Source organism: Schistocerca cancellata, chromosome 1 (genome assembly GCF_023864275.1).
Source record: "Schistocerca cancellata isolate TAMUIC-IGC-003103 chromosome 1, iqSchCanc2.1, whole genome shotgun sequence".
Lineage (NCBI taxonomy): Eukaryota > Metazoa > Arthropoda > Insecta > Orthoptera > Acrididae > Schistocerca > Schistocerca cancellata.
The window spans coordinates 954,556,497-954,568,916 of record NC_064626.1 but is presented as its reverse complement, the minus strand read 5'-3'; the positions used below and the strand labels follow the sequence as shown (position 1 = coordinate 954,568,916).

Sequence of the window (12,420 nt, the reverse complement as noted above, 5' to 3'; positions counted from 1 at the left end):
TACTATACACATTTTATTTTTTTAAGAAATCCAATCAATCTATACTCTCTCTGAATGACTAAACTACTGCTACTACCACTAACGACCTTTGCATATAATGCAAGCGACACATATACAATACCCATTTACTTATTAGTTCTATGTGAGACTTTTGTTTTCTTGTGAACACGTTTTCAAAGCACTGTAGTTTAATTTTATGCACAAAGAAATTAAATAAAGCACTTAGTTCGCAGTGCAACTTCAACAAAAAGAAAAGGCCAAAAAATTATACATACCAACACATCCTCTTGTAGAAATTTTCTGGGAAGAGAGATACAGCTGCAAATCTCTCACTCTTAGTTGAAGGAGAAGAGAACGATTTAGTGGACGAGCACTCAAAATTCGGCATTTTCTACACATGTACTTCTTGTCTGACAATCGTATACATGGTGACTTGATTGTACAGTCATCTCTTCTTGGAAGTAAACAGTGTTTGCAGTAGTAACGAAGGCAAATGCCACACTGTTTCTAAAGAAAATATAATCAGTTCAGTGTCCCAGAGAGGAGTACTTTAAGTTTGTAGTTTATTAATCATTTAAGATCTATCACACTACGCTACTTTTAATGTAAAAAGCATTTCAGTTTTGACTTTTACCACACAAATGTATTCACTCCATGGGTGCTTTTATTTCTTGCAGATGCAAGAGTGAAGTATATACTTTTATGTGCCCAAAAATACAATGAACTGAATGGAGAAACTATTCACATTATCAAATCTCCAACAATTACTACTACAACTACTACTACTACTATAGTTATATAACTGACATTTCCATAGCATGACCAATTACAATCACTGAATTTTCAACAAAAGAGAAAACTGGTTCTTCATTTAGATAAAATGGTAAGTTGCAACAAGGATTATTTTAAAAAATGAATTTCCAAGGTAAATTCTAAATTAAAAATTATCTAAATTCAAAAACTGTTAATATGGTTTTATTTTAACTTATCTTTGCTATGCAGAGTATTTGGATAGTTTGTTGTTGGCATTATTTACATTTACCTGCATAAACACACACACACTAACATATATTTTCAATATTAATGTAGCAACTACTTACTTTTCTTTTGAAGACAGAAAACCGAATAGAGCATTCCTCACAAGCCATCTTCTTTTATTTGATAATGAATGATAAAAGTGAAGGATAATTCAATTATCATCCATTTTGCCTGTAAAATACCAGTATATGTAACAGTTACTACTCAGTCATTAATTTCTTCCTATGAAATTAACATACATGTTCTGCCCCATTACTAATGAAATGCCATGCTCTATTAGAAATGAAACAAATAACGAAGAAAAAGCAAAATACCACAGGATGGATGGACTGGATGGACAGGGAAGAGTCAATTGACATCACATTTCACACCACTTCACTTCTCAGCATTGATGAGCTACATAGCCATATAGTGGAAAAATTTAAATGGGTGAGGAGGGGGGGGGGGGGGAGGGGTGTCAAATGATTGCTGTCCTTAGAACGTGATTCACCCTTGTTTCCTGAAGACAGTATATCCAACTAGTAGTGGAAGTTTGGTTTTGATATTCGTTAAATATGGGTAGCAAAAGATGGTAAAGGGAAACAATGAAGGATGGACAGTAAATAAGATTTTAGTAGCACAACATAACACAGAAACATGTTAATTCTTTTCTTGTGAGCATGAAGAACTACAGCCTTACAGAAAACTTCTCTTTCAAATATCCTTTCAGCATTTGCAGTGGTTTGAAGAGCTTTAATGATCCATTTCCTGAGAAACCTTGCAAGCTTGGCTAAAGGCATCCCTACACAGGGAACAAAACCAAGTACCTCAGCCCCACCTGCTCTATAGGTAGCAGCTGTTTTATGAGGAACAGGTGGTGTACCCAGGAGAACCCAACTGGCCCCCAAGATTGCTGTTTTCTACATAGAACACTTTGAGGAGGTAACTTTTCAAACTGCCTCACTGAAAACCAGACCTCTCTTAAGAACGTTAGTGACATTTCTAACATACAGGGTGTACATAAAGTCCAGGAACACTTTCAATTATTTATTGCACAAGAACCAAACATTGTACAGATGTCACACATATGTTATTTTGAAGAGAAACCCTGAAAGTTTTTTTCCATGTATACCGCCAAAGCATAGTTTCAACGGGTATCTGGTACCCATAGAGACATCTGATCTTTGTCCAAACCTGCGAAGGAAAGGTATGTGGCGCAATGGTTGAAAGTTAATAGTTCCCAGCATTCTCACTTCTATCTTTTTATTAGCGTTGGTCCTGGGCACAGAGCCACTTGAAGGTAATGAGGTGCTCCATCGATGGGTACCACTTACGGCATTTGAGAGCCTACCTACCGCCTCTAATGGCTTTTGCGATTTCTGATGATCACCTAGAGACTGTCTTAGACTGGGGTTGGTCCGTAGAACTGGGAACCACTAAATCAGTTGCCAAAAAGAATTGCTATAGTTGTATTCTGGACTGCCTCATCAAATCTCCATGCGGCGGAGGGGGTGAAAGGGTGACAGCAGAGGCTAAAATACCCCACCCCAGTCAGCACTGTTGAAAGCCCATCTGGGCAGGCATGCAGGGGAGTGACGCTGAGGGAGGGAAGGGAAGTGGTCACTACCATAAAGGTTATTGTGGACTCTCAAGTGGATGGATGGGAGGAGACAAGAGCTGCAAATGGAAAGATCATGGCCAAATAAGATCCCTATGCCACAATAAAGTGTGTAGGGCCACCAGTATTCAAGAGGCAAACATCAAGTTGTGCCAGTAAATTTTCGAGGTCTTTACTGCAGCCAGTGATCATTGTACCACCCCACAAAATATTATGGGTGTTGACATCATCCAAGATTAGGAAAGGTGGGGAGAGCTGAGAATCCAATGAAAACAGTATGTTCTCAGACATTTCATCATTGGGAGGGAGATGAACATTGCAGATGGCAATACCCGAAATGCCCTTATATATAGTGTGTCCAGAACACACAAGCTACCACCCAACACACTGTCATAAATAGTAAGAATTCTTATAATATCCCTAATATCTATAAAGGCCAAGGGTACAAGTTGCTGGAAACCAAGTCTCCTGAAGGTCAATACAGAAGGCAGGGAAAGTGCTTAAAAGGGTTTCACATTGTACTGGTATACCATCACCTTGACGTTTTCTGATAATGAATCACCCTCAAAGGCCAAGATGAAGGCACTGTTAACAATCCTGAAGTCCTCTGGCCCCCTATGGACCAGGCAATGAATTACCCTCTGATACCAAGATGAAGGCACCGGTAACAATCCTAAAATCCTTTGGCCCCATATGGACATGACAAAGTGTGCACTCTCATACAATCCAAGTTGACGCATAGCTCATCATCCAACTGCAAGAGCAGGTTTCGGTGAAAAATGAAGCCCTGAACCATATTTAGATTATTATGAGTAGTGACAGTCACCAGTATGCCACTCAACTTGTTACAAGTGAGCAACACCGGTGATTGGACAGGGGATGCTGTTTGGATCAAAACTAATCCACTTTTAATTTTACAGTTGCCTGCCGCTCCCCCAAACTTGTCTTCTGTGTTTTCCAAGCAGAATAAGAGCTTTTTGGCCCAGAAGGAATCCCCAACCGTCCTTGCGCAAACCAAGTATTTCAGGGAGTATTTCTCTGCTTGCTGCTTAGCCCTACATTCCTCCCACAGTGTAGCCAGGGAAGGGACCATTTTAGGGTCATATCTTCTGCATTAAATGAGGACATTCCTTCCATACAGACTGCTGGGGCTGTATGACCACTAGATGGAGATAACTTCATCCACTTCATTTGCAGCTCATCTGCCATGGTGCCGCCCACTTTAAATGGGAGCTCTCCCCATGGGTGCCACCCTGCCTCACCAATGGCTATCTGGCCAGTAAATCCCTTGCTCGGAGTCCCTGTACCCCAGTCACAATGGGCACATACTCTTGGTGGGCATGGGGAGTTTTCAGCTCACGTACAAACAATGCGATTCTTGCAGTCAGGGGCTACTACCATACAGGTACACGACGACTCTCTCCCCCTCCCTCCCTACCACCACCACCACCACCACCACCACCACCACCACCACCACCACCACCACCACGGCATTGCTATCATGCTGGGTTTTGTGTGTATTGCCTTAATAAAGGGAAGAGTTCAACGATGGAAAGGCACAAAGGGTCAGCATACAGCACATTGGGCAACCTTCCCTGAATGATCTGCACTTTTGGAGACTTTTGAAAACTGGTGGTAAGTGAAACCCAACAACCATGTGTTTATTTAATGAAAAGTTACAGAGATCACTGGAAGGGGAAACAGAGTCCCAAATCATAATCATAATCATAACCATGTTCAAACTGGGCCTGTGCCAAGAAAACCATCTGAGTGGATGAAGGGGGGAAAAGGATAGTGGAAGTACAAGTATGCAGCATGAAAAGGAAGTAATGCTGCAAAGGCTGGAGGCCTGTGATACCCAAGCATCTACTCACGAAGGAATTCTGAACCCTGTGGGGGGTCCAATTTTTCTGAAACTGTAATCATTTGTTTTTCTGTTGAAGTATGTCACACCATCTGATTTCTGTGTCATTCATATAATTTCTTCATGATATGTCTTTGCCTTAGAGGGTACATAAATGGTCTGATGGACAGTTTGAGCACCAATTTGTGCCTCTTTGCTTACGATACAAGACAATTTAGACAAAATTTCTATTTGGTGTGATGACTGGCTGCTTGTTGTAAACATTAATTCAGATGAGTAGGAAAAACAATCCCATAATTTTCGAATATGGCATTAGTAGTGTGTTGCTGGACACAGTCTTGCCAATTAAATCTAAGGGCATAATGTTGCAAAGCGATATAAAATGGAATGACCATTTAAGGATTGTAGTAGAGAAGATTAATGGTTGGCTTCAGTTTATTAGGAGAATTCTGCGAAAGTGTGGTTCATCTTTAAAGGAGATTGCACAGAGAACACCAGTACGGCCCATTCTTGATTACAGCTCAAGTATTTGGTATCTGTAGGATGTCAGATTAAAGGAAAACATTGAAGCAATTCAGATGCATGCTGCTAGTTTTGTTACCAGTGGATTTGATCAACATGCAAGTATTACAGAGATGCTTAGTGAACTCAAATGGGAGTCCCTGGAGGAAAGACTATATTCTTTCTCTAGAAAATTAAGAAAACCAGAGAAAATTAAGAGAACCAGCATTTGAAGCTGACTGCAGAACAGTTCTGCTGTCAACTTACATTTTACATAAGGACCATGAAGGTAAGAGAAATCTGGGCACAAATGGCACTTATAAACCATTGTTTCTCCCTAGCTCTGCACGTGGAACAGAAAGACTAATGGTGGTACAACGTACCATCCCCCACAGACCATACGGTGGCTTGCAGATTATGCACAAAGATGAAGATGCCAAGGAACCCATCACAGTAAGTAGTTAACAACCCAGCAAGTACAGTTCAGATTTGGCCATTACTGAATAGTGTGGAGTATTTAACTACAAGTCTCAGATTATGTTCTTTCTGAGGCTGCAAAGTGAGCAGTTGCACAAATTTTGGGACATTTCTCAAGTACAGTGAATGGATTTACTTCTATTCCTTTTTTTCAGTGGTAATGTATAAGTACAGGGTGTCCCACATAAAACCAGTATGTTTCATGTACCGTTTAATTATCTCTAGTTTTTTTTTTTTTTTTTTTTTGGGGCGCAAAACTGCTATGGTCATTAGCGCCCAGCCCGTGACTTAAGACAGTAAAAAACCGAAATTGAAAACCAGAAGCAATGGGAACAAACTCATAAAATTGGAGAAACTAAAAATAGAAATAATGCTTAAAAATCCACTACAGACGGGGTGGTTGTCCCCCAAAAAAAACTTCAAATGACTGACGTCATTTCACTGTCACTAATAAACTGGAGAACGCGGTCGGCTGAGCACGTGTCATCTGCTAAAATCAACGATAGATCAGGCGATAGCTGTAGACGGGAGCGTAACGGATTAAAATAGGGGCATTCAATTAAAAGGTGTCTGACCGTCCACGGCTGAGAGCAGTGGGGACAGAGTGGAGGAGGATCACCGCTTAAAAGATGTCTATGGCTAAAAAGACAGTGCCCTATCCGGAGTTGAGCTAAAATTACCTCCTCCCGACGACGCGTTCGGGAGGAAGAAGTCCAAGCGCAAGGAAGGGCTTTCACTTCCCGCAATTTATTACGGGGAAGTGTTGACCAATGCGCATGCCATAAATGAGCAACTTGGCGACATAAACCGCTCCATAGATCGGTGAAGGGAAGCGACTGAATAGCTGGCCGAGGAAGAGAGACTGCAGCCTTGGCCGCCATATCGGCCGCCTCATTCCCACAGATACCAGCGTGTCCCGGGAGCCAGAGGAACGCCACCGAGATGCCCCCCAGGTGGAGCAAGCGCAGACAGTCCTGAATCCGGTGGACCAGAGGGTGCACAGGGTAAAGAGCTTGGAGACTGAGGAGAGAGCTGAGAGAATCGGAGCAGATAACGTACTGTATCCGCTGATGGCGGCGGATGCAGTGGACAGCCTGGAGAACAGCGTAAAGCTCCGCAGTATAAACCGAACACTGGTCGAGAAGTCGAAAGCGATTTGGGGTGTCGCCAACAATATAGGCACTCCCTACACCTAACGATGTTTTCGAGCCGTCGGTGTAAATAAATGTGGCGTCCGTCATTTGTGCACATAGAGCAGCAAATGCCCGACGATAAACAAGTGTAGGGGTACCATCCTTGGGAAATTGACAAAGGTCACGGAGCAGGCAGATCTGGGGACGGAGCCAAGGCGGTGCTGTACCCCAAGTTGTCAAGAAGGTTTTCGGAAAGCGGCAGGAAAGAGAATGGAGCAATTGACGGAAGCGGACTCCCGGGGGTAGTAGGGAGGAGGAGCGGCCTGCATACCCTACATCAAAGGAGGCGTCGAAAAAAAGATCATGGGCTGGATTAGCAGGCATGGAAGACAGATGGCTAGCATAACGACTCAGGAGGACTGCTCGCCGATTGGACAGCGGAGGTTCAGCAGTCTCAGCATAAAGGCTTTCCACAGGGCTAGTGTAAAAAGCTCCAGACACTAAATGTAATCCACGGTGGTGGATAGAGTCGAGACGCCGAAGAATAGACGGCCGAGCAGAGGAGTAGACTATGCTTCCGTAATCCAATTTTGAGCGCACTAAGGCGCGATAGAGGCGGAGAAGGACCACTCGGTCCGCTCCCCAGGAGGTACCATTCAGGACACGGAGGGTGTTAAGCGATCGCAGACAGCGAGCCGAAAGATAGGAAACGTGGGAGGACCAGCACAGTTTTCTGTCAAACATAAGACCCAAGAATTTAGCGACGTCTGAAAACGGAAGGTTGACAGGACCTAGATGTAAGGAGGGCGGAAGAAACTCCTTACGTCGCCAAAAATTGACACAAACGGTCTTACTGGGTGAGAAACGGAAGCCGGTTTCGATGCTCCACGAGTGGAGGCGATCGAGACATCCTTGAAGACGTCGTTCAAGAAGGCTGGTCCGTTGAGAGCTGTAGTAGATCGCAAAATCGTCCACAAAGAGGGAGCCCGAGACATCAGGAAGGAGACAATCCATAATTGGATTTATGGCGATGGCAAACAGTACAACACTCAGCACGGATCCCTGGGGTACCCCGTTTTCTTGGGAGAAAGTACGGGAGAGAGTAGTGTTCACCCGCATCCTAAAAGTGCGCTCTGCCATAAATTCGCGAAGAAAAAGGGGCAGCCGGCCTCGAAAGCCCCAAGAGAACAGTGTGCAGAGGATGCCTGTCCTCCAACAGGTATCGTATGCTCTCTCCAGATCAAAAAATATTGCTACCGTTTGGCGTTTCCGGAGAAAATTGTTCATGATATAAGTGGAGAGAGCAACAAGATGGTCAACGGCAGAACGATGCTTCCGAAATCCGCATTGGGCTGGTGTTAAAAGACTGCGGGATTCCAGCCACCAAGCTAAATGGTAATTCACCATATGCTCCAAAACCTTACAGACACTACTCGTGAGAGAAATGGGGCGATAGCTAGAGGGGAGATGTTTGTCCTTTCCAGGCTTCGGAACGGGAACGACAATAGCTTCCCGCCACCGTTTGGGAAAGGTACTGTCGGTCCCAATTCAATAATAAAGGCGAAGGAGGTAACGCAGACTAGGGGTTGATAAATGCAGCAACATTTGGACATGGATACCATCCGGTCCTGGGGCGGAGGAGCGAGAAGATGAGAGGGCATGTTGGAGTTCCCGCATGGAGGAAACAGTATTGTAGCTTTCGTGATTTTGAGAGGAGAAAGCAAGAGGTCGCACTTCCGCTGCACGTTTCTTCGGGAGAAACGCTGGCGGGTAATTTCAAGAGCTCGAAATCTCAGCAAAGTGCTGACCCAACGAGTTAGAAATTGCGACGGGGTCCACTAAGGTATCATGCGCGACAGTGAGCCCAGAGACCGGGGAGAAACTAGGCGCGCCTGAGAACCGTCGAAGCCGACTCCAAACTTCCGAGGAGGGAGTGAAGGTGTTAAATGAGCTAATAAAGAATTTCCAACTTGCCTTCTTGCTATCGCTGATGACGCGACGGCATCGCGCTCGGAGCTGCTTATAGCGGATACAGTTGGCCAAAGTAGGATGGTGACGGAAAATGCGAAGAGCACGTCGCCGCTCACGTATTGCGTCACGGCATGCCTCGTTCCACCAAGGAACTGGGGGGCGCCGGGGCAATTCGGAGGTGCGTGGTATTGAACGTTCCGCGGCTGTAAGGATAACGTCGGTAATGTGTGTGACCTCATCGTCGACGCTGGGAAAGCGACGGTCATCGAATGTCACGAGAGACGAAAAAAGTGTCCAATCGGCTTGGGCAAACTTCCAGCGTCGCGGGCGCATATATGGCAGTTGAGGCTGCAGTCTGAGGACACATGGAAAGTGGTCACTCGAGTGTGTATCATCAAGGGCGAACCATTCGAAACGCCGAGCTAGCGGAACAGTACCGACCGCAAGGTCCAAATGAGATAAAGTTGTCGTGGAGGCAGACAAAAATGTGGGGACCCCAGTGTTGAGGCAAACTAGATCCGCTTGGTGGAAGACGTCTAGCAATATGGAGCCACGTGGACAAGGATGTGGAGATCCCCAAAGCGGGTGGTGGGCATTGAAGTCCCCAACCAGCAAATAGGGGGGTGGAAGCTGACCAAGAAGATGAAGGAGATCAGCTCGTGCCATTGGGGTGGACGATGGAATGTATACAGTACAAAGAGAGAACGTGTATCCGGAAAGGGAAAGACGGACGGCGACAGCTTCGAAGGACGTGTTTAAGGGGATTGGGTGATAATGGAGAGTATCATGGAGAAGAATCATGAGTCCTCCATGGGCTGGAGAGCCTTCAACAGAGGGGAGATCATATCGGATGGACTGAAAATGAGGGAGAACAAAGCGGTCATGGGGACGCAGCTTTGTTTCCTGAAGACAGAAGATGACCGGCGAGTAGGATCATAAGAGGATCGACAATTCATCCCTATTGGCTCGAATGCCGCGGATATTCCAGTGGATAATGGACATGGGGTGAACAGAAAATGGGGGAATGTGGCCAAAGTTGCTGTCAAGTCAAAGACTGCTCAGAGCTAGCGACCGACAGCATGGAATGGCAGTCAGCTGAAGGCAGAAGATCCTGATCCATAGGTTGGTCAGGAGCAGCTCCTGCCACCAGCGATCGGCCGGTTGACTGGCCACCAGCAGTGCGCCTCGGCGACACAGAAGACGGCCGAGGGCGATTTCCGCCAGGTGGTGCTGTAGATGGGACACGCCGTGGCGGAGAAGGAGAGGAACTGGGTTTCTTCGTAGCCTTCTTGGAAGAATGATGTTTAGATGAAGGAGGAACCGATGGTTGGGAAGTTGCGGTACGTAAAAACTCTTCACGAGTATGCTCTTTTTTCGAAGACTTGGCATCCGACTTTTGGGCTCGAGATTTAGCAGAACCCGACGAAGGGTGAGCCATAGAGTGGGCAGGCGAAAGTGGTGAGGTTGAACGAGCGATCTTTGCGCTGGCCGATCTGACGACCGTGGCACTAAAGGTGAGGTCGCAAGTCTGCGTGGCCGCCTCCTTTGTTGGCCGAGGAGAAGCAAGGACAGTGCTGTATTTTCCTGTCTGAGGCACGGTGGGCTTGCGACTGGCGAATAATTTTCGAGCAGCAAAGGTCGACACCTTTTCCTTCACTCTTATTTCCTGGATGAGCTTTTCGTCCTTAAAAATGGGGCAATCTCGTGAGGAAGCAGGGTGGTCACCCATACAGTTGATGCAGCGAGGGGATGGAGGTGGACAAGCACCCTCATGGGCCTCCTTGCCACACGTAACACATTTGGCCGGGTTGGAACAGGACTGGCTGGTGAGATTGAACCGCTGACATCGATAGCAACGCGTAGGGTTTGGGACGTAAGGGCGAACGGAAATTATCTCATAGCCTGCTTTGATTTTCGATGGGAGTTGAACTTTATCAAATGTCAAGAAGACAGTGCGGGTTGGAATGATGTTCATGTCAACCCGTTTCATAACTCTATGAACTGCCGTGACGCCCTGGTCAGACAGATAGTGCTGAATTTCTTCGTCAGACAATCCATCGAGGGAGCGTGTATAAACGACTCCACGCGAGGAATTTAAGGTACGGTGCGGTTCCACCCGGATAGGGAAGGTGTGGAGCAGAGAAGTACGCAGCAATTTTTGTGCCTGGAGGGCACTGTGTGTTTCTAACAACAGGGTGCCATTCCGTAATCTGGAACAAGACTTTACAGGACCTGCAATTGCATCAACACCTTTCTGAATAATGAAAGGGTTGACCGTGGAGAAGTCGTGACCTTCATCAGACCGAGAAACAACAAGGAACTGTGGCAACGATGGAAGAATCGTCTGTGGCTGAGACTCAGTATACTTACGTTTGTGAGCAGACATAGTGGAAGGTGAGGAAACCATTGCGGAAGAATCCCCCATGATTACCGGCGTCTCCGATGGCGCGCTCCTCCCTTGTGGGGGCCCTCTCTGAGGGCACTCCCGCCTTAGGTGATTGTTCACACCTCAGGTCACACCTCCCGACAAACGGACGGAGGGACCAATCGGCACTTTCGGAAGGTATCAGCTCGGGTAATCACCCCTCCCTGGGCCTGGCCGTTACCAGGGGGTACGTACGTGTCCTACCTGTCTACCCGGGGCGGGAAATTACGCGTTACCCCGTCACCGGCTACGCACAAAAGGCGTGGGTCGGCCTTCAGACACGCACAGGGAGGAAGAAAGATCAAGGGAAAGGAAAGAAGAGAGGTCTCAAACGCCGCAGCGGAGAAAAGGGAAAGAGAAGAGGTAAGGAAAAAGGAAGGACAAAGGAAGGAAGAAGACATAAAAGCAAGGAAGGCGAAGAATGCAGTACATTTACGAGCGTCCGTCTCCGGACGTAGGCACAAACCATACTCCCAGATGGGGAGAAAGGGAAGGAAAGAGCCAGAGGTGAGGGGAGGAGGGGCGAAGATAGGGATGGGGAAGGATGCGGAAAGGGAAGGTATGCAGCCCGGAAAGGAAGGAAGGCCACATTAGCTCGGGGTCCCGTGCTCGCTACGCACGTATCCACAAAAGAGTTGTGGACCCCCTGGGAGTATCTCTAGTTGAAATGCTTATGAAATGGCAACACTGTCTCGAAAGTTGGCTATATTGCATTTTATTGGAAAGTTGAGAGCTACTGGCTACTGTGTGTTCATACATCAGTTGTTGTTAGAAGCTCGTATTGTTGAGTTTTCACAGAAATGGAGCACCTTGCACTAGACAAACAAACTGATATTGTGGAGTGTTAGATAAAGACAGGTTCCATCAAGGAATGTAAAGAAATATTTCAATTGAAGTGTCCTGGTAGGAAACTCCCCTCACCCAGCACTATGGATCTGTACAAGAAATGGAGGGGGGGGGGGGGGGGGGGCTATAAAATCCGTTCAATAAGTGCAGAGGAATAAAGACCCCAGACCCTACAGACAGAATGCACTTGCATTATGAGAAGTCCCCGCAAGTCATTAAGGAGATTACTGCAGTAGGTTGGTGTATCTTTCACAGCATGTCATTGTGTACGAAAAGACATGAACTTACAAGTCTATCGTGTGGGTGTAGAGCAGGAGCTGTAGTTTGAGGATCAGGAAAAAACAGAATTCATTATTTTAACTGGCTGTGAACATCAACTGCTGATGATTACTTAGATCCCTTGCTTTGTGTCAGACAACACCTGTTTCATTTGCCAGGTTATGAAAACTTCTGTAATTGCAGATACTAGTCTGAGCACAACTCTCATATTCTGCATGAAGAAAAGGTGGCACATTGGTTTAAAAGGGGGGGGGGGGGGGGGGGGGGAAGGGACAAACTACAAGGTCTT

The 12,420-nt window shown here is 46.2% G+C and overlaps 1 protein-coding gene across 4 annotated transcripts in view; it reads right to left on the bottom strand.

Moving 5' to 3' along the window:
* The window catches only part of LOC126088274 (E3 ubiquitin-protein ligase RNF34), an 84,365-nt gene that overhangs the window by 50,306 nt on the left and 21,639 nt on the right, over positions 1-12,420 (bottom strand). For all 4 annotated transcript variants that reach the window (XM_049906428.1, XM_049906407.1, XM_049906422.1 and 1 more), the window contains exons 2-3: positions 1,101-1,209; positions 276-507 (exon numbers count right to left, since the gene is read on the bottom strand). In XM_049906428.1, the coding sequence (XP_049762385.1) occupies positions 276-507; positions 1,101-1,148 (280 nt within the window). In that variant the 5' untranslated portion in view covers positions 1,149-1,209. The remainder of the gene's footprint in view (positions 1-275; positions 508-1,100; positions 1,210-12,420) is intronic.